We start from the raw sequence: 21998 nt of genomic DNA, 5'->3' as shown, positions 1-21998 counted from the left end.
AGGCCGAGGTGGGCGGATCACGAGGTCAGGAGATCGAGACCAGCCTGGCTAACACGGTGAAACCCTGTCTCTACTAAAAGTACAAAAAATTAGCCAGGCGTGGTGGCAGGCGCCTGTAGTCCCAGCTACTTGGGAGGCTGAGGCAGGAGAATGGCGTGAACGTGGGAGGTGGAGCTTGCAGTGAGCCGAGATCGCACCACCACACTCCAGCCTGGGCGACAGAGCGAGACTCTGTCTCAAAAAACAATAATAATAATAATGATAATAATAATAATAATAAAAGCCAGGGATATGCCAGCATTATTTCAAAATAGGCTTATCAAGTGAACATCTTTAAAATTTCTTTAATATTAGGTTAAGTGAATCGAGGCTTTAAGTTTCGTCATGTTGGGATTTTTCCCTTTTCTAATTATGTAATGCAAGCATTGGAAAATACTTATTATCTTCTGTTACTGGGAATAGTTAGCGGTAAACAGGTTAGTTTACTGGGTCTGTGAATTATGGTTGAGAATTGAAGTAGTTGTTTAGATGGCACCTTTAAAAATTTTTTTTGAGTTTCAGATGTTAATAAATAGCCTGTTACATCAAACCAACCAATGCAATAAAATAAGTGGGAAAAAATATATGATTGCTTCACCACCTCTGTCATAACTTACCGAATGAAAAGGCAATTTCTATTCAAGAGTTTAGCACAAAGTCATTTTTCAAAAATCATCTTTACAACTGTAGACTTGATAACAAAGCATGCATGCTTTGCCTTTTGAACCTGTATATCTGATCCTCTGTCATGAGCTGGAAATATCTGAGCTTTAGGAATGGCAACAATGTTTTAAGTACTATGCTATTTTTTTTCCTGTGTTGAATTTGTATTTAGTTTTTGGAAAAAGCAGAGTTTTCTAAATAAGATGTGAGATACTTCCTGCCTATGGATAGAAAACAAACTCAGTTTCCTGAATTAGACTCTCAGAACATGCTTCTGACACCAGATGTGTCCCCAACCCCCCAATTTTTTTTTTTTTTTTTTTTTTTTTTGCGACTCTAGCTCTGTCACCCAGACTGGAGTGCGGTGGTGCATCTCGGCTCACTGCAAGCTCCGCCTCCCGGGTTCCCGCCATTCTCCTGCCTCAGCCTCCTGAGTAGCTGGGACTACAGGCGCCGCCACCACGCCCGGCTAATTTTTTGTTTTTTTTTTTGTTGTTGTTTTTTGTTTTTAGTAGAGACAGGGTTTCACCGTGTTAGCCAGGATGGTCTCCATCTCCTGACCTTGTGATCCGTCTGCCTTGGTCTCCCAAAGTGCTGGGATTACAGGCATGAGCCACCACGCCCGGCTGATTTTTTGTATTTTTAATAGAGATGGGGTTTCACCGTGTTAGCCAGGATGGTCTTGATCTCCTGACCTTGTGATCCACTTGCCTTGGCCTCCCAGAGTGCTGGGATTACAGGTGTGAGCCACCACTCCTAGCCGACCCCCACATTAAGCAAGCAATCACTTCTGCCACAGACACCAGCTGGGTGTCCTGTAATTCAGTTGTGATGCCATCTACCTGGGGACAGTCACAGAGCCCACAGGGTGGGGCTCAGTCCCACAAGACGGCTCCCACTTACGACGCTATGTGCACCCTCCAGGTTGTTTCACCCGTGCTTCTGACAGAGTGGCTGTAAACCAGCTTCTCCTGTTCCCTTCCTTGGGTTTCATTAATTTGCGAGAGCAGTTCACCAAGCTCAGGGAAACATGTTTACAGTTTACTGTAAAGGATACAAATGAACAGAGCCAGATGAAGCGATTCTTAGGGCAAGGTCTGGAAGGGTTCCAAGTTGCAAGTGCGTGAGCGTCCCTCCTGAGGAGCTGGGGTGCACCACCCTCCTGGCTTGGGGATGTGTTCCTTTCACCTTCTGGGAAGCCCCTCTCACTGGGTCCTGTAGGGGTTTTATGGAGGCTTAATTAGATATGTGAGGTTGATAAAATCATTGGCCAGTGGGGGTCAACTCAACCTTCAGATCCTCTTCCTTCTTAGAGGGCGGGGTGGGGCTCTGAGTTCCAGCCCTCTAATCACAGGTGGGTTCCCCAGCAGCCAGCCCCCATCCTGTAGTTATAGTGATTTTCTAAAAATCACTTCATTCACTTAAGCCCAGGCATGCTTGAAAGGGGCTTGTTAAAAATAACAAGATTCTCTTCTATATTCTGGAGCTGTTGAAGGAACCAAGGACAAAAGGTTGCATTTTTTTTTTAATTTTAATTTTTATAAAGACAGCATCTCACAGTGCTGCCCAGGGTGGTCTTGAACTCCTGGGCTCAAGCGATCCGCCCACCTTGGCCTCCCAAAGTGCTGGGATTACAGGTGTGAGCTACCGCACCCAGTCTGAATGTTTTTTAAAACAAAAGGTACTTTTATTGATCCAATCACTGAAGAAATTACGGGGCACATGATCTCATTCCTTTTTGTGACCGTGCAGTATTCCATCGCGTATATGTACCACGTTTTCATCTAGTCTGTCACTGATGGGCATTTGGGTTGGTTCCATGTCTTTGCTGTTGTGACTAGTGCTGCGGCAAACATACGTGTGCATGTGTCTTTATAGTAGAATGATTAATATTCCTTTGGGTATATACCCAGTAATGGGATGGCTGGGCCAAATTGTATTTCTGGTTCTAGATCCTTGAGGAATTGCCACACTGTCTTCCCTAATGGTTGAACTAATTTACACTCCCACCAACAGTGTAAAAGTATTCCTGTTTCTCCACAGCCTTGCCATTCCCCTGTAATTTCTTACGTGCAGGCCTGTGTATATATATTTATGTATATAATATATATGATATATTAATAACATATAATACATAACATATAATTGATATTAATGACATAATATATGTAATATATGTACATATCTATACATGTATAAAATAAAGTGATAATAGAATATATTCATCTATAATATGACATATTGTATAATGTTCTATTACATTAATTTATGATAATAAATATATATTTAGTATTATAATAAATTAACACAACAGGCCAGGCTGGGCTCAAGGATCCTACTAGGTTGGCCTCACAAAGTGCTGGGATTACCAGCATGAGCCACTGCGCCTAGCTATTTATTTGTATTTTTATCTTCTCTGAGACATATATTTTAGTAACCACCGTGTTACTTAATTATAACTAGTGTGTTATAATGAACATTTGTGTGTTTTTGAATTTGTTTTTTCTAGTGGTTAGTTTGAATATACACTTTTCAAATACCTTCAACTGCTTGATATCCCTGTGATGTTTATTTTCATATTCTACGTCTTCTGTTATCACTTTATTTTATTAATGGTTAGTATTAAAGAAGAAAATGTCACTCTCAAATGAAACGTTGATTATGACTTTGTTAAAGAACAGCTCTCTTCATGAAGAACTTTGCCCTCAGAGGAAGTTAAGGACAGAGATAATACAAGAACTACTGAAGTGATTCTCTGCTTTTCATTTTTTCTTGTTTCAGTTCTGTGCTTTAATTTTTAGTAATGTAGACACATGACAGTTATTTGAGACTTGCCAGTCTGTTCTTACGTAGTCTTTTAATGTCTTCAGCAAGAATTGTCTTCATAGTCTCTAAACTGATGAATTAGCAGTAATCCATTTTCGTCCTGTTGAAATTCTGTTTCACAGTACTTTATGAGATTTGTTTCCTGTTTGCGTAAAATAGTGCAGATTAGATACTTCATTTGTCTGCCCCGCAGTTACCACTAAGAAATCTTGGTTATGATTATTCCATTTCTGAGGATATACTGGGTATCGTAGGAGGTTTGTTGAGTTCTGATTGCTTACCTCTCAATTTTAGAATCCTGATACATACAGGTGTGCCCTCTTTTGTGATTTCAAAAAAGTACCAAATTAGTGCTCGCTTCGGCAGCACATATACTCAAAAAAGTACCAAATTAGACATCTTCAGTTATCTAAGTATGTTACACCATTCTTCATAAAAAGAAAAAAACAAAAACCTGAATTTAGAAAACAGGCGAGTTATGGGATTAATATGCATTTACAAATTGATGTTTTGCTTTAACAAAGATTCTTCGCAAGTTTTAACATCAAATCTTGCAGTGCATTTAGATTATTAGATAGGGATGTTTGATTTAACATGAAGCGTTAGCATAAAAGGACATACCTGGAGTTTCTCCTAGGTTATCAGTGTCAGCGATTCACTTCATGAGTAGGTCAGCTTGACCTAACTTAAGTTTCTGAGGTCTTACAGGTATTGGGTTTGGCAGCAGATTGGATATTAGAAGTAGCTGAATACTGCTTGTAAATAGTTCATCTTCAGTTTGCAATTTTTAAAGTTTAAAGATTTGAATTAAAATTTAAGAACTGCTTTGTGGTTGAAATAAAATTTAATAGAAAAAATTTTTAAAAATTTGATAAAAGTGGAGGCTGGAGTAAAGGAAAATGCTACTTGGAAATGGATGGGCAGGGGGGCAGCTTATACATACAGTCCATGACCACAGGGACCAGAAAGTCAATAGGACTTTTATTTGCTTCAGTCGGCATTCATTTCCTGTAAAACGCACCTTCCTTTTTGTAGAGCTGAATTGCGTATAATTCTTAGGTTTTATTGTGAGAGCAAGAGTTGCGGTTTTCTGTATTTGTAATCTGTTTGCAGGTGCTAAACAGACCTTAGACACAGGGAAGCTGGTTCTCCTACCAGCTGTGTGCATTCTAGGACTCCAGAGACAACTGTCTCTTTGGAGAGAGTTCTGTTTATACAGTGACCAATGCAGTGCTCGACTGTAGCAGGAGGAATCTCATTCCATTCCTTCTTTAGCAAGGGAGTGCTTGAAGGAGTTTGGCATGAGGCTTAGTCATTTCAACTGACATTTTAATCGTTGAATAGTGCCTTGTCTTCATGCTGGAACACACTTTGCAGTACAAGTGCTTTAGCCAGTTGTTATTCAGCCTAGGAAAACCTGTAAGTCACTCTGAACTTTTAGAAGTTGCTTTTACATTTCTGAAATTCCTGGAGTTCTCCTAATGTACTTCAGATTAACCCTTTATACGTGTTGGTTTAAAAAATAGTTTTATATAATGCATATATAGTTCTTCTAGAAGCATTAGAAAATATTAACAGGAAGAAGATAAAATTAACTCATCCATATAACTCACCATTTTTCTTGCATATCCTCTTCTTGTTTTGTTTTTCACAAAATGAATTGACATTTATTTTTAATCACTTCATTACATTGCATTATACAATTCAAGCAGGAACTCATAACTGAAGAAAGGATTTATTTGGCCTTTGTGTAAAAGATACTTAAATAATAAATGGAAAATAATTCCTAAGGTACCTCGTTGTTAAAATACTATGTTTCCCTTCTCAAACAGGCACCCTACTTTTCCTTCTCTCTCTGCTGGTCCAAGGAATAAATTACTCTTTTATTTAACTGTCTTCTCATGAGACCCCATTTGCTCTTCTTTTTGCTTCTTTTGCAGCTTGTAGCATACCTGGCACATGGTAGAAACTCATTCTGTGTTGAATGAATTAAAACAGGTGTAAATCAGTAATGCCAGGTTCCAGATTAAGATCCAAGCCAGTACAAACAACATTAAGTCACTTGTTGGTGAAGAGGATAGTATAAGGTACAGTTTTTAAAAATCGGTTGTGTGTGTGGGTGTGTGTGTGTATTTTAGACAGGGTCTCCCTCTGTCACCTGGGCTGGAGTGCAGTGGTGTGATCATGGTTCATTGCAGCCTCGGTGATCCTCCCACCTCAGCCTGGAACTACGGGTGTGTGCCACCCTGCCTGACAGATTTTTAATGTATTTTTAATAGAGACAGGGTTTTGCCATGTTGCCCAGCCTGGTCTAGAACTCCTGGGCTCAAGTGACCCTCCCAACTCAGCCTCCCAGAGTGCACAGTGGTGGAATTACAGGTATAAGCCACTACATCTGGCTGGTTTTTTTGTGTGTTTTTTGTTTTTGTTTTTTTAATTGCCCAGGGTGGAGTGCGGTGATGCAGTCTCAACTCACTAAAACCTCCGCTTCCTGGGTTCAAGCGATCCTCTTGCCTCAGCCTCCTGAGTAACTGGTACTACAGGGCGCACCACCATGCCTGAGGCTAGTTTTTTTTTTTGTTTTTAATGAGATTTCTTTCCTGAAGAGGGTTTTTCCTTAAAACATTTCTGTTGATCTGCCACAGAACTTTTACAGCTGATTTACAGTTTAGAGCTCTAGATCTGCCACCTACCACTCAGTTTTTTTATAGTTAATAACAGTATTCAAGACTCAGTTATGATATTCTCACAGTTAGATTCAGTATTGTTAGTATAATGCCTTATACCTACTTACACATAGTATATTTCAGTTAATATTAATTTAACCTATATGGATTTTTTTTCTTTCTTTCTTTTTTTTTTTTGTTGTTGTTGTTGTTGTTTTTCTTTTTTTTCTTGGAGACAAGGTCTCACTCTGTTGCCCAGGCTTGAGGGCAGCAGCAGCACCATCTCGGCTCACTGCAACCTTGACCTACCAGGCTCAAGCAATCCCCCTGCCTCAGGCACCCAAGTAGCTGGGACTACAGGTGCCTGCCACCACGCTTAGCTAATTTTTTAATTTTTTGTAAAGACGAGGTTTCGCCATGTTGCCCAGGCTGTACTCGAATTCTTGGGCTCAAGTGATCCACCCACCTCAGCCTTCCAAAGTGTTGGGATTACAGGCCTGAACCACTGTACCTGGCTGCATTTCAATACATAAAGATGATATGATAAACACAGTAAGTTCCTAAATAGAGAGCAATGTTGGATCCTTTTTTTATATCCTTTTTTCTTTTCTATCCTAAATGGTCCAGGTCACATGGAGTTCTTGAACTTTGTACATGGATCTGTTTGGCCTTCCTTTAGTTGAGTTATAATTTAAGTTCCATCGCTCCTCACCACAGGCAAGTGCTGGTCCACCTTGGTGGATGTGTTGCCTGTTTTTCCACTAACAGTGATTGATTGAGGAGAGTCAGACCTGACTGTTGAATCACAGCTCTGCGTCTCATAGTATCCTGTGGTTTTATGTGTGGGCTCTGGCGCCAGTCAGGTTTGAGGTTCTGGCTTCTCTGCTACTAAAGTCGGATAACTTAGGATGACTCCCTTAACTTTTCAGGCTAGGTTATTAGATGCAAAGCTCTAAGATGACTAACTGGTAAGGTAATCCATTAATTCATTGGTTACTTTATTACTGGGTAAATAACTTTAGACCAGTGACTTTTGAGCCTTAAGCCTCTGCTTCTGAGTATGGAGAATGAGGAGAGACCACTGGGCTAACCAATGAATTGTGAAGCTTAAACAATAGGGCATATTAAAGCTTTTGCATCCAGTCCGTGTAAGGTGGGAAGAGTAGTCAACACTGAAATTGCGTATCTTCTGAAATTTACAGCAGACTTCTAGAAGCATTGCCACTGGCAGGTAAAACTGTATCTCAATGCCCAAAGGCTGTCTTGTGGGTGTCATTTTATCCAATTAATAGGCGTCCAGATGATAAGTGTTGCTACCCAAGGGTGATCCTCTTTAAAAGGAGAGCTTATCCACAAAAGCCATCTTTAACAATATTAATGATTCTGACAGGGAAGTCAGAACTTGGAATCATTCCTCAACAAAGTGGGACGACATGGTTTAGCAGAGCTTACCCTGGCAATGACTCTTTGCAAAGCTAAAGAAATCCCTGGCCTTGAAACATGATGCTTAAAATCTGATTATGCTCTTAATTAATAATACGTTTTCGTAAGTTTGCAAGTCAGAAAGCTTCCTCAGCTAATTTTAAAGTGATTGCAGCAATTTTAATTAAAAGAATTGAAAGGTATATGTTTTAATTAAAATGATTTAAATGGGCAATCTAAATAATGGAAACAGTGACAGTTGCGTTTTTGCTTTTCCTTTTATCATTGACTTACGATCTAACTCTGGACAATGTGATTATAGAATTTCTTAGACCTAAAGCTTTGTGTAAGTAGTTACATATATAATACTTTAGTGTTAGTTATCGAAGCTGCCAGAATATCCATTGTCATACATCTCCTCAACTTTAATGAAGCAGAAATACTTAAAAGTGAAAGTACATCTAAGACATATACAGAAAAAGAAGAAGGTTCTATACATAAAACCTTCTGATATTGGGCTGCAGGTATTGTTTTGTTTGACTTTTGTTGTATACATTTTAAATACAGATTTTTAAATCCATGGTTACAGAAATTTACAGATTAAAAAGTCGCTGTTCACTGGATTGATTTTATCTGCTGATCACCTTGTTTATTTCAGAACTTTTTCCTCTGCATGTATAATTGCGTATGTGTGTTTAAAAAAATTTTTCTGAACAGCAGTAACAAACATCATATTTTATATATTATGCATTTATATTTTTCACTCAATTTCTGTATCACTGACATTCTTCCATGTGATTCATATACATGTCTTCTTTTTTAAAGCTGTGTATGTACCATCGTGTAATAAGTCCATTCCTTTTCCCTCCTGATACAATGAAACTCGCTTTAGCCCAGATTTTCAAATGTTGGGAAAACAGCATCTGGCAGCTACATTTCTGGATTTTGCACTCAAGTCACAGCTCCTCTGGTGAGGTTTGCAGGTTGCGTTCAGTTGCCCGTCATCTTGGCTCCAACTGAGGGGCAGCCAGGGACTCCAAAGCGTTTAGCATGGTTGTCTGGAACCTGACTTGTAGGGTGGAATCCCAGTTCCCCGCTAATGAACTGTGTGACTTCCGGCAGGTTGCTTGTACTGTTTCCTCTCTATGAAATAGGATATGATAAGGTTACCTACTACTTCTTAGGGTTGCTGTAAGGAGTAAATGAGCTGATGTCTAAGAAGTTCTTCTCTGCTGTATCATGAGTCCATATATGCTGTTACGTTGCCATCCCCATCAGTCATCATCGGGCCTCTGAGTCTGCTCACAATACAAACGACTTCTCACAAAAGAGCACTCATGGCGCATCCCTGGTTTTGAAATATTGGGTCGTGGTGGTCACTGACGTGACTTCAGTTAAACTGGAGAGAAGGAAATTATACGTGATTTACTGTGTTTTTATCAGTAAGGGGGCGGGGGTACCTGTCCGGTACACGAGTATACTGCCTAGCAGTTTGGCCCGTGAGGGATGCTTCTTAGTTGACTTATTTTCTTTTACTTATTTTGACTTTTTTTATTATCAAAAGCATAAAATATTTATGGAAGTGGTCTCTAGCAATTAAAATTTTAATTATTAATATACGTATACACACATAATAGAACATTCTGTTTTTAAAAGTACTAGAACTTGTTTTTCTCCTTCTCTTGCAAAATAAACCATTAAACATTGGTCTTTACATATTCCTTACGTTTTATGATTAGCAACTCCAGTGATGTAAATAGTAATATCTTATAAACTTTGGGTGAAAGGAAAGTAAAAAATGTTGATTTTAGTTCTGAGAGCATTTCCTGTGTCATTCCCTGAGAAAGTAGATGAATAGCCATTATTAGAGTCCTAAATGCCTTCAGCCCAATAGACTCCTCTTTTTTCATTTCTTGTTCTGTTTTAGTCCACAGTAGTAACATAACTTTGCCAACTGATGGCAGAAGCAAGAACATTAAATGTATATTTACACACACACATACACACACACACACGCACACACACGATCTACTGTATTGTTTCTAAAAGAATTCAAATGTTTTGATTTATGATATAATACTGCATGTCAAACTGGTATCGTTATTTTTATTTATTTTTTTTGAGATGGAATTTCACTCTTGTTGCCCAGGCTGGAGTGCAATGACACTAGATCAGCTCACCGCAACCTCCGCCTTCCGGGTTCAAGTGATTCTTCTGCCTCAGCCTCCCGAGTAACTGGGGTTACAGGCGCCCGCTGCCTCGCCCAGCTAATTTTTTGTATTTTTAGTAGAGATGCGGTTTCAACATGTTGGCCAGGCTGGTCTTTAACTCCTGACCTCAGGTGATCGCTGGCCTCCGCCCCCCAAAGTGCTGGGATTACAGGCATGAGCCACCCAGCCCAGTTATTTTAAAGAAAGGCTAAACTGCAGAAATTTTGCTTTTTATATTAAACTCATTTTACAGCTGTTCTTCGTATATAATAGGCAAAACAAGTAATAATTTTTTCTTAATTTACAGTAAATTATATTTTGAATTAGATTGTTATTTAAATCTTTAGCCTTTAACATGTAAAGTTTCTTATACACACATGAGGCTCTCTCAAGGTATCATCAAGATGTAGAAATATTAACATTATCAGTCTAAATCTAGTATTTAATGAAAACGAGATTAAAAACAGGTAAGTTCAAAAAAGTTTTTAATTGAAGGAAGGAAACAATCTACATATTATGAGCTCTCATAGACAACCTTTTTAAAAAAATAAAACATTTGCAGAAAAGTGGAGCAGAAGGTAGAGTGCTCATGTAACTCCCGGCTCCCTGCCCCGCTTCGCCTGTTGTTGACATCTTACATTAGCATGTAAGATGTTACAATTACAGAATCGGTGTTGGTACATTGTTACTAACTAAAGTCCATAATACATGCAGATTTTCTGAGTTCTTACCTAAGGTGCCTTCTGTGGTCCAGGCTCCCACATGACATTTAGTTACCTCTCTCTGGGCTCCTCTTGCCTGTGACTGTTTCTCATCCTTTCCTTGTGTGTAATGGATAGCCTTCTTTTAACACCTGCTTCTTAAGCACTCACTGTTGACCCGGCCTTGAACCAAACACGTAGCAATTCTTTGTCCTTAAGAAGTTTGCATTCTAATAGGAAGCTTACAGTCTACTTTTAAAATTTGATTTTAAGGAAAAATTGTTGTCTTTTAGTGATTAACATGTAATATGACAATTCGGAGATGTTTAGTCTTTGCATAATTAGCAGGAAAAATTGAATAACCATTTATAGATTAATTGCAGCAACAGAGAGATTGGCTCTCCAGTGTGTTGATGGTATGTCTCTTCTTTTTCAGTGAGTATTGTTTTCATATTTGGGAAAATGCTTATTTTCAAAAGAGTTACTCTGTTTACGCTGAGGATATTGAATTGGAGAAAAGAGTTTCTAGTAGTCTGTTGTTGCCTGGAGGGAAAATATCATTAAAATTATATCTCACATTTAAGGTTTTCTTGTGAGTGAACAAAGCAGCTTTTAATACAGTTGCTGCCTTAAGCAATTGTATGAAAAGTTTAAAAAATTAAGTATGTGACGTGATATATTGCACATTTATGGTGCTGGGTTGTTGCTGATGATAAGTATTTTTGAGCTGAAATAGCTGAAGAATCAGAAATAACAAGGCTTTGTTGAAAGCCTTGGCATTAAGGCTTGACTGGGAACCAAGGCCTGTTAAACAAAGAAAATAGGAAAATTCTCAGAGGAAAGGTACTCTGTGGCCATGGGAATTTGAATCAGTTAAATTATTTTTGGCACACATCATAGCTGTAACTTTATTTTTGCCTTAAAAATTACTGTGTTGCAAGAGTCCTGTTCCACCTGTGTCAGCTGGAGGGAATGCTGGCCTTTCCTGATCCAAGACTCTTCCTTAGCAGCAGTAGCCAGCAGTGGCAGGGAGTGTAGAGTTAGTTCAAACTTTGATTTACTTTTGAACCATTTATTGGAGCAACCTTATAACCTTTGAATAATCAGGCTGTGGAAAGACAGCAGCATCTGTTTAATTAAATAAGTGGGCATTAATGAATCCTTCCATAAAGAAATTTTGCTGTGAACTGTATTTTCAACTATATTGGTCAAGCTCTTTTAGAAATTACATTTTCCCCTTCAATCTAGTTCTCCACTGTATGCATATTTAAAATGAGTTTCCATAGTGACATCTGGTGGTGGATTTGAAATCCTGGAGAGTATGTATGTTTGGAATGATAAATATTCTTACTTAATAACTCCAAATTTCCGGCTTCTTTCAGATTTTTCGGGTTATTAACAACTTCATTGTATTCTCAAGGTTGGAAAGCTAGGCATTTATTCCTTCTGTAATGCTTCATTCCAGTAAAGGCATGACTTCTGACGGCACTGCTGAGTGGCACACGTAAGAAGCCTGTCTCAATCTGTCTTCTGTGCTCCAGATTCGCGTCATAGCATCACGCAGCAGCATCACGCCCGCTCGCACTGCGCGTGCATGGCGACCTCCTGACAGGAGTGGCGGAGTTTCCGTGTCACCCCTCTCACGGCTCTGTTGCTCCTGGCGTCTGGCTGAAGGGAATCCTGCGGAAGGCCTGGGCTGCACCCCTCCCTCCTCACAGCCTGGGCCCACGCACCTGCTGGCCGCATGCTGTGTTTGCTTTCAGAAAGGTGGAAGGAAGGGAGCGCAGAGAGGAGGAGATGCGGAAGATAGGAGGGAGATCACGGAGGAGAGTGTGGAGGTGGATATACATAGGTGCCCAAACAGATGAGGTAGTGAATATGTGTAAATAGAAAGATACCTGTAAAAACTATAGTTTTTGTTGGTTCCTTTTGTCTCCAGCATGAGTTTATAACCCACTATATAAAAAAAGTACTTACTGAAAGTTGATTGGTAGACATTCATGGATTAAGAGAAATAGATTGGGATAGAGGTTTGAGGATGACCACAGTTTGATTCACATCCAGTGATGGCTGGACGTCCTTAGTTTTATTTTTGTTTTTCTCTGTGTTAAAGGCACTAATTAGAAGTCTTCCTGATGGAAATGTGAAAATTTGTTTCCTTTATGGAACTGAGGTAACTGCTAAAGTTACAGAAGAAATCTGTCTGTAATCTGTAAATGCCAGTTGAGGCTTTAGGAAGGACTGGGGAAAGGATGGTAAAGTGTAGGAACAAGAACTCCTAGTGACTTAACAAAGGCAGCTTTGGGTCAGACTCAGAGACAGCCGGTGTGTTACTCCCTGCAGAAACCAGGGCTCCCTTGAAGAATGGTTTGGATCGGGATGAACTCCTGATTAAGGAGATCCTTCACTCTGGATTCTGAAGGACACCTGTTTAGCTTCTTGGAGTTGGACAAATCATTTCAACGTTCTTTAAGAACAAGGGGGTTGCACTGGAGGGTTTTGAAGGCGTTCCCAGTCTAATGCTTGATTTTGAGATGGCGAAGGCTAGCTCTGCCCCTGGTCTGTCTTCGCACATTATCTAGACTCTCACTCAGCCATCCTGGACCTTCGTCCTGCCCCCGATTCAAGATGGGAAGCTTCGGGGCTTTGACCTAGAGATCTCGGGCTAGCGCGATAGGTCCACGGGAAGTTTCTGCCCAGGGCTCCCGAAGAGTGCATCTTGCAACTGGGTTGACAGATTAAAAAGTGGAAAACAAAGTAGCTTGGCATGCTTAAGGCTTCCCTCCACCCACTTTGTGCATATACAAAGGTTTTCTGCCGTGACTAGAATAGCACTTAGGTACTGAACCCCGAAACTCTGAGCCGAGTCCTCAGATCCTCTCCTCTCTGTTGTCCTGCACGAATGAGGAAGAGCCTTCTTTCCACACTGGGAAGCTCCTTGTGGCCTTTCCTCATGGTTGTAGCCCCACCAGGTCCCCAGCACCTTTGGTGTCCCACAGTGTTGCTGTTGATTGATGGTGGTGACAGCCCACCGCCCAGTGGAGAAGACCCTGAGGCCTGGAGTCCGACCGTCCGGCTCAGCTCCAGATCCTACCAGTTAGCTGTTGACCCTGGCCATGTTTCCTCCTCACTCCGGGGCTTAAGCAAGTTTCTTAATGGATCTAAGCTTCTCTTTCCTCTTGTTTAAAGCGGGGATGAAAATCATGCAACTTCCATGTTCTTTCAGTGATTTAGTGCATGTAAAGCATCTAGTAACGTGATTGGCGTCCATGAGGAATCTGAGGATTTTGGTTACAAGATGAGATTCTTCGACGTGCCCTCCTTTCCCTTTGGCAGTTGAAATTTATAGTTCTCCTTAAGTTGTATTCAATAATTTTTTTATCTTACAAAGAGGTAATAATTAAAATGCATCGAAGCAGAAGCTTATCTCAGCAGTCATGATAGGCATTCTAAAAGTACACAGTCATGAATTCACGCAATAGGAACATCCAGCATCTCACTCGTTCATATTGACTATTTTACCTGCAAATTACGCAATCCTAGTTTTCTCCCATATTTGAATAGAGCCACTTTGTCGCGTCAGTCTTAACCTTTAGTAATATCCACAGATTACCGGGGACTCTGACCGTCCCCTCCTGATGGACGTGGCCGTCCCCCACCCCCTGGTGGTGCAGTGGCTGGGTCGGCAGGGACCGCTCCTGGCAGAAACCATCTCAGAATTGCACACTGCAGTCTGGACGCTTACGGCCCAAACTAGAAATAGGGCACGATGGAAAATCGTAGCTGTTTCTGGCTGTGATTGCACACCTCACATGTGCTGGTGATATATTTCCATTTCTATTTCTTTTTTCCCTTGAGATTAGAGAAAGCTATCGTGTAGGAGTGAACATTTAATACATTCCTACTTCAGATGGATGAAGTAGGAGTTTGACTCACCTTTCCCGAACTACCACGTGAAGTTTTGCTTACTCTTTTGTCATAGCAGCCATAGGACTGACGAGGATGTTGCTGGTGCTGAAGGCAGAGACTTGTGGCATCCACACTCCAGCTCTGCCGTTCACCGTGGCCCTGGGGAGGTTCCTCATCTCTCTCAATCTGAGTTTTTCGTTAGTGAAATGGAGTTAATAGCATCACATAACTAGGCAGGCTGGATGTAAAGATTATAGAAGATAATGCATATGAGACACTTACCACAGGGCCTGACATTTAGTAAACACTGAGCAAATTGTTTCTGTAATTACCATTTTTAAATGCCTGTATGTCACATTTGGAGGGGCACATTTTAAAACAGTAGATAGAAGCATGAACTATTGGAGGATTAGAACTCAAAAAAGGTAGATAAAAGCATCATGTACCTGTCTTCTTGAGATTTCCTAATAATACTTCACCTGTCAAGTGAATTTTATTGCATTTTAATGAAGTGGCAGCGCACAGGGGGAGCTGTGTACATTTTGTTAATGTGTGATCCTCCCGGAGAGAACATTCTGTTATCCCCTGACGTCTTTGTATCTGTGGAGAGATGTGATGAATCAGAGAAACGGAAAGGTTATTATTTGCGCCTACAGACAGATATAATTTTGTTAATTTAGCAGACCAGTTGAGTGTGCGTAGGTTATGCTTGGGTTAGAGAATGAGGGAAATATGTTTGAGCTCATTTTCAGTTGTCTGCTGTGCAGAGGAACCAGTTAGGTCCTTTTTGTTTGGTTCTGAGGTTTCTTCCATGTTTCTAGAAGCAGTATTCTACAGCCTTTCTGAAGTTCAGTATGAATTAATGAAGCAATAACAAATCATTGTAATGTTTTTGAATGGCAATAAAGATTCATTAATTTCACATTTTATTTAGCTAAGTTTTCTGTTTTTAAGTTGTAAGTCCTTTTGGGGGTATTAGATATAATTATCCTTCATTCAAAAAATGAGTTTTTCTGATATTAACCTGGAGTAAGTTATATTTAATTTTAACCTGGAGTAATATTAATGTTAACCTGGAGTAAGTTAATATTTAATTTTGTGTGATCAAAATTATGAATTACAACAGTGTATTTTTGTCAACTAAATGGGTCATTGCTGAGCACAGGTGAAATTGGTAATTGGTTATTTTTCTCACAGTATTTTGCGTTTAATGGGAAACTTCAGGGATTCTAGAGCTTCAACATTTGCAGAGTCCAGCCTGTACCATGGTGTAGAACACGGGGAGTATTGTTAGTTCCGAGTGATCAATCCGTGAGAACAAGTGCAGTGAGATGTTTTTGGTAGACAAAGGGCGAGACAGCACCACTGAACAAAAAGGTGGGACTTGCCAAAGAGAAATGGCTATTTTTGCTTCTTATCCCCAGAGGAGGTAACTCCTGGCTTGAAGTTAAGTTTTGACTGGTTTCAGTGGCTGGACCAAAACATTACAGATACTCTAACCCTCTTTGTAATCATATAATTTCATCTCTTGCTAGTTGACTTACTAAGAAATGTATCCTAGTTTGGGTCCCAGTTGAGGACTTTTCTCTATCAACCCTGTATAAGATACTTCGGTATTTCACTTGTGTATTTAATACATTATTGTGCGTTATGTAAGGTGCTGGGGATACTGGTATTGAAGATGACGTGGCCTCTGCCCTTTTGGAGTTTATAGTGTAGCTGAAGAGTGTATATTTTTATAGCATGCTGGTTGTCTTCCCATTTGTTTGAGGCGATTGAAAGAAATGGAAGGACCTCAACACTCAGGAGATCTGAGCAGCCCGTTATTGTGGACTTTGAAGGTTGCACTTTGTTTCCTTTGCCACTGTGAGAAGGGCTATGCGTGCAGACCGAGCTGTCCGGAGGATGCTGCTGCTCCTGCCTTTTTCCTTAGACAGTGGCCGCCACACGGACACAGCGTGGGGAGCGGGGTTGCTGGACTGTGGGGTCTGAGATCTGGGCCATGGCTCTGGCGTCCTGAGTAGCCTCCAGGAAAGTCAGCACATCTCTCAACCAACTATAAACTTCACGTATCAAAAAATGAAGTGTTGGGCCGTTGGATGATCTCTTAGTGCTCACCTATTTTGACACTTCAATGAGATAATATTTTTAAAGTGCGCCATTTAGTGCCTGACACCTGATTCTAATAACAAACACTTTCATAGCTTGTATTATGTCCCAAGTGTTCTAACCATTATACGCATGTTAGTTGAACATACTATGGTTTTCTCATTTTAGAAGAAAGGAAGCTGAGTCACAGAAAGGCTAGTGACCTTGCTCAAGGTTATGCACCTAGTAAGAGGCATATAAAGCCCTCAGTAAGCCGGAGTTGTTGACACTTTCTCAAGCTGGCAGTTTTGGTTGTTGACGTGCTGCTTTACGTTTTTCTTTTTTCTCTCTAGGTATCATAGAGACGTCAGATCGACTGGACCGTGAATCGACCTCCCATTATTGGCTGACAGTCTTTGCAACCGATCAGGGTGTCGTGCCTCTTTCATCGTTCATAGAGATCTACATAGAGGTTGAGGATGTCAATGACAATGCCCCACAGACATCAGAGCCTGTTTATTACCCAGAAATCTTGGAAAATTCTCCTAAAGATGTGTCTGTGGTCCAGATCGAGGCATTCGATCCAGATTTGAGCTCTAATGACAAGCTCGTGTACAGAATTACAAGTGGAAATCCGCAGGGGTTCTTCGCAGTACATCCTAAAACAGGTATGTGTTAATACTGCTGTGTGCAACGTTCATGCTTATGCTCTTCTGTTAGGGGGAAAAGTAAGAATTAGCATTGATCTGTTACATGCTTTCGTTTTTTGTTAAATTGTTTTCCTTTTGAATTATTCAAAATAAGCCTTTATTTTGGATAAAAATTTAGCCTAACAGGGTGTGGTGGCTCGCGCCTGTAATCCCAGCACTTTGGGAGGCCAAGGCAGGTGGACCACAAGGTCAGGAGATCGAGACCATCCTGGCTAACACGGTGAAACCCCATCTCCACTAAAAGTACAAAAAATTAGCCGGGCGTGGTGGCAGGCGCCTGTAGTCCCAGCTACTTGGGAGACTGAGGCAGGAGAATGGCAATGGCTTGAACCCGGGAGGCAGAGCTTGCAGTGAGCTGAGATGGTGCCACTGCACTCCAGCGACAGAGCGAGACTCCATCTCAAAAAAAAAAAAAATTAGCTTTTTTAACTTTGAGTTTGCTTTTATAAAGCTATTTTACAATTATGCTCATTAGTAGGGTTTCACTTTCAGGTTAAAAAGCAAACATTGTTATTTCAGTAATAGCTCCTAAATTAGTGATATATCTTAAATTTACAGCAAATTCTACTGCTGCTAAGAATTTGAATTGTTCTAAGTCCACTTTTTGTAAAGAATATTAAAAGAGTTTATTTCACAGTTCGCTAGTTTTGTAATGTTTTAAGGTTCTCCCATAGAGCAGTGCTGTATGTGCAGGTGGTAAGGGATTGGGATTAAACAGTTTTCAGACTGGAAGCGGTTGCTTTCCTGAAATGACACCCCAGGCCTTTTGCTTCTAACATTTTTTCCATCGATGTCTGTGACCGACTCCCCTGCTTCCCAGAAGACAGCTCCTTGACCTCAAGATCCTCCTCCAAAATTTTTATAAACTTCTAATCTTTGTTCCTTACTGCACAAGTGATAACTGCGTTCACCCTCCTTGTGAAATAAAGGAAAAGTGAGCTAAAAACTAAGTGCTGAAAAATCAGAAGGCATGGCCAAGCATAAGAAAGTCAGAAGTGTATAAGCATTGTGAGGATGCATTTGGAGTCCACAGTGTATGCCTCTCTACTGCAGTCCCAGACCTCGAGAGAGAAATCTAGAAGTAAAAGCCTTGATTGATGCAATGTGGGTGTGAACAAAAACCCTCAAAGAGCTGTTTTCCTATCCTCTTCCCAGACCCCAACAATCATCCTCACGGAAGATTTCTGTGAACAAGCGTGTGCTTGGGGGTTGGGGGGAGATTCCACGCACACCGAGCAGCGCGCACCTTGGGAGCGCTCTCATTCAATTCTGACGGGTTTTCTTGCCTGGACAGCCTCAGATTCTCAGTTCCCAAGAGTGTTCCCTTCCTCCCCCCAGCTGCAAGCCCAGGCCTCCGAAACTCCTGACGGACCAGCTCCAAGTGAGGGTTCGCGTGACCTCTCTTTGGGTTCTGTTACTCTATTAGAACAGCTCACAGAACTCAGGGAAACACTTATATTTACCTGGTTATTACAAAGGACATTTTAAAGGATACAAATAAACAGCCAGATGAAGAGATACACGGGGGCCAAGTCTGCAAGGGTCCCACGCACAGGCCCTTCTGTCCCAGTGGAGTCGGGGTGCACCACCCTCCCAGCACCTGGATAAGTTCTTGTTCACCTTCCTGTAGCCTCCACGTGTTCAGCGGCCAGAAACTCTGAACTCTGCTTTCTTGGGCCTTTTATGGAGACTTCATTACCTAGGCATGATTGACGCACGGACAGCCATGTCAACATGTGGCTGACAGAGGCCTGTCTCTTCAGATTCTTGGCCTCTGTCTGCAGCGTTTCCGCCTCCAGGATGTGGAGCGGGACCCTCTCTGGAATGAGGGGCTTGTGACGCACAGTCAGATTGGAGTCCTGCCTTGGCAGGTGAAAGGAGAGTGGCAGGTGGTCCGGACAGAGATTCTGTTTCCTGAGGCAAAAAGTGCTACAACATAACCGAAGACTGTGACAGGGGTATGGGAGTGACAAGCCAGAAACCGTGGACAGAAACAAATATACACCCCTCCCCACAACACACATGTGTGTCATATCACAGGTGGCAATTCAAGACCAGAACTACCCCTATAGTAATTTGTGTGATGAATTAGGCTAAGCAGTGTTTTCCATTTTCTTGTGTCTTCTCTCTTTTAGATTAGATTAAGTCCTCTGTGAAGAGACAGATGAGCAAGCAATAAATATTATTTTGGATATCTAAGCACATGGCATAGGTCTGGGCATAATACATATTTGAGGAGTAGGAGAAAGAAACTGAGGAGATGATGTAGCTTAGCATTGCTGTGGGGAGCCTTGAAAACCCTGGGTTCTTCCTGGGGCCCCAGAAATGATGATGTGGCTGCTATGGTGTTATGTCTTGTTGTAGAAACATGATTAACATGACATTGCCTCTCCCCTTTAAATCTCTCTATTCTGACAACTCTAAAGAAAAGGTGTTTGCAGCTCTATGCTGTTACCTTCAGCAGGAGTAAGCCCTCTCCAGGTGTCCGCCGCCAGCCCCCAGCCCCGGTGGGAGTACAGGCATTCTGCTGGCAGGGCGGCAGGAGGAAATTCAGTGGACTGCACCCAGAGGCTTTCTTTTCTTACGAGTTGAAGTCAGGTAATAGTGGAGGATACCATAGTTAGTACACCGCAGTATTTGTTGTGAAGTATGTTAAAAACTATGATTAGTAAAGAAGTCCCAACGTTCCACAAATCACCTAAAGTCTCTGAAGATGAAGAACCATATTTTAGCATGGGAATTATTAATATAGGAAATATAGCTTCATGAGATCGGTTTCTAGATGATTCTCTTCCCCCAACTCAGCAGCAAATTGGGGTGTGATCCTCAGGACCCAAAGTGCAGATGCCTCATGTTCTCACAGCCTTTAAAGCAGACTGACTTTTCACAGGTAGGTCGGTGTCGTGGCGGCTTGATTGGGAAGGCTGATGAAAGTCTGTCTGGCAGAAAAAAGTGCTTGAGAGTTACTGACCCATCGCACCACCTGGAGACCCTAAATCGTGTTACTTAATGATTAATGGCTGAGCAAGGAAATCACTGGGCTGGAAATCAAGAGATCTGGGCCATAGGGAGGCCTTCCCTCTGGGATCCTGGGGCAAACTGACTTCTGGGTTCTTCGATTTTGTGATTCGGGGTGTTTCTGCACCCCTGTTAAGGCTTGTGTGTGTAGAGAGCAGGAGCGCCCAGGGTCGTTCAGGGCACAGGTGCCTCAGCTGCTTCCACTTGCAGGTGTTACAGTTGCTCTGTTAATGAATATAAGACAGTCAAGAATCTAGTAGATTGATAAACTTGTGCCTTTGAATAAACAAATTTGCTGGAATAAAGTGGATCTACTTGTTTCTTAGTGGGAAACATGAATTTGGGACCCGGGTGATTATCCTCAGTGTCCAGCAGGCTAGAGAGTGCTTCAGTTTATCATCATTTAAAGTGTGTGTTTGTGCATCACGTACAGTCACGCGTGGCTGAATGCCAGGGATGCATTTTGAGAAACGCGTCATCAGGTGATTTTGTCAGTGTGTGGACAACATAGAGTGTACTTACCCAAACCTAGATGGTCTAGCCTACTACACACTCAGGCTGTATGGGATGGCCTGTTCTAGTCTACAGACCTGTATACCATGATCCTGTACTGAACACTGCAGGCACTTGTAACGCATTTGTGTGTCCAACATAGCTAAGTATAGAAAAGGTGCAGTAAAAATATGATATTAATCTTTCACAGCCACGGTCGTATGTACAGTTTGAGCGTATATGCAGCCTGTGGTTAGCTGAAACGTCATTACGCAGTGCATGGCTGTATTTATTTACTGAACTTTGAAATTATTTTCCCGAATCTTTGAAAGTTCGTCTACAAAAGTGAAATAACCAAGAGGAACTGGTGTGTGCAGCAGTGTGGCACAGGCCCTCACGGGTCTGGTGGAAGTGCGGCACGGGCCCTCACGGGTCCGGTGGAAGTGTGGCACAGACTCTCATAGGTCTGGTGGAAGTGTGGACAGGCTCTCACGGGTCCGGTGGAAGTGTGGCATGGGCCCTCGGGTCCGGTGGAAGTGTGGCATGGGCCCTCGGGTCCGGTGGAAGTGTGGCATGGGCCCTCAGGGATCTGGTGGAAGTGTGGACAGGCTCTCACGGGTCCGGTGGAAGTGTGGCATGGGCCCTCGGGTCCGGTGGAAGTGTGGCAGGGGCCCTCAGGGATCCGGTGGAAGTGTGGACAGGCTCTCACGGGTCCGGTGGAAGTGTGGACAGGCTCTCACGGGTCCGGTGGAAGTGTGGCATGGGCCCTCGGGTCCGGTGGAAGTGTGGCATGGGCCCTCGGGTCCGGTGGAAGTGTGGCATGGGCCCTCAGGGATCCGGTGGAAGTGTGGACAGGCTCTCAGGGATCCTGTGGAAGTGTGGCATGGGCCCTCGGGTCCGGTGGAAGTGTGGCATGGGCCCTCAGGGATCCGGTGGAAGTGTGGACAGGCTCTCAGGGATCCGGTGGGAGTGTGGCATGGGCCCTCGGGTCCGGTGGAAGTGTGGCATGGGCCCTCGGGTCCGGTGGAAGTGTGGCATGGGCCCTCGGGTCCGGTGGAAGTGTGGCATGAGCCCTCAGGGATCCGGTGGAAGTGTGGACAGGCTCTCACGGGTCCGGTGGAAGTGTGGCATAGGCCCTCGGGTCCGGTGGAAGTGTGGCATGGGCCCTCGGGTCCGGTGGAAGTGTGGCATGGGCCCTCAGGGATCCGGTGGAAGTGTGGACAGGCTCTCAGGGATCCGGTGGAAGTGTGGCAT

General features: G+C 42.3%; 1 protein-coding gene across 9 annotated transcripts in view; it reads left to right on the top strand.

The window, feature by feature from the left end:
* Positions 1-21998, top strand: part of FAT1 (FAT atypical cadherin 1) — a 142430-nt gene that overhangs the window by 47910 nt on the left and 72522 nt on the right. For all 9 annotated transcript variants that reach the window (XR_012435285.1, XR_012435283.1, XR_012435284.1 and 6 more), the window contains exon 3: positions 16878-17192. Coding sequence is in view for 6 of the 9 variants with exons in the window: in XM_005556489.4 (XP_005556546.3) it covers positions 16878-17192 (315 nt within the window). In the remaining 3 variants the exon portion in view is untranslated. The remainder of the gene's footprint in view (positions 1-16877; positions 17193-21998) is intronic.

Source organism: Macaca fascicularis, chromosome 5, assembly GCF_037993035.2.
Source record: "Macaca fascicularis isolate 582-1 chromosome 5, T2T-MFA8v1.1".
Taxonomy (NCBI): Eukaryota; Metazoa; Chordata; class Mammalia; order Primates; family Cercopithecidae; genus Macaca; species Macaca fascicularis.
The sequence above is the reverse complement of the archived record's forward strand: the minus strand, read 5'-3'. Positions and strand labels throughout refer to the sequence as shown.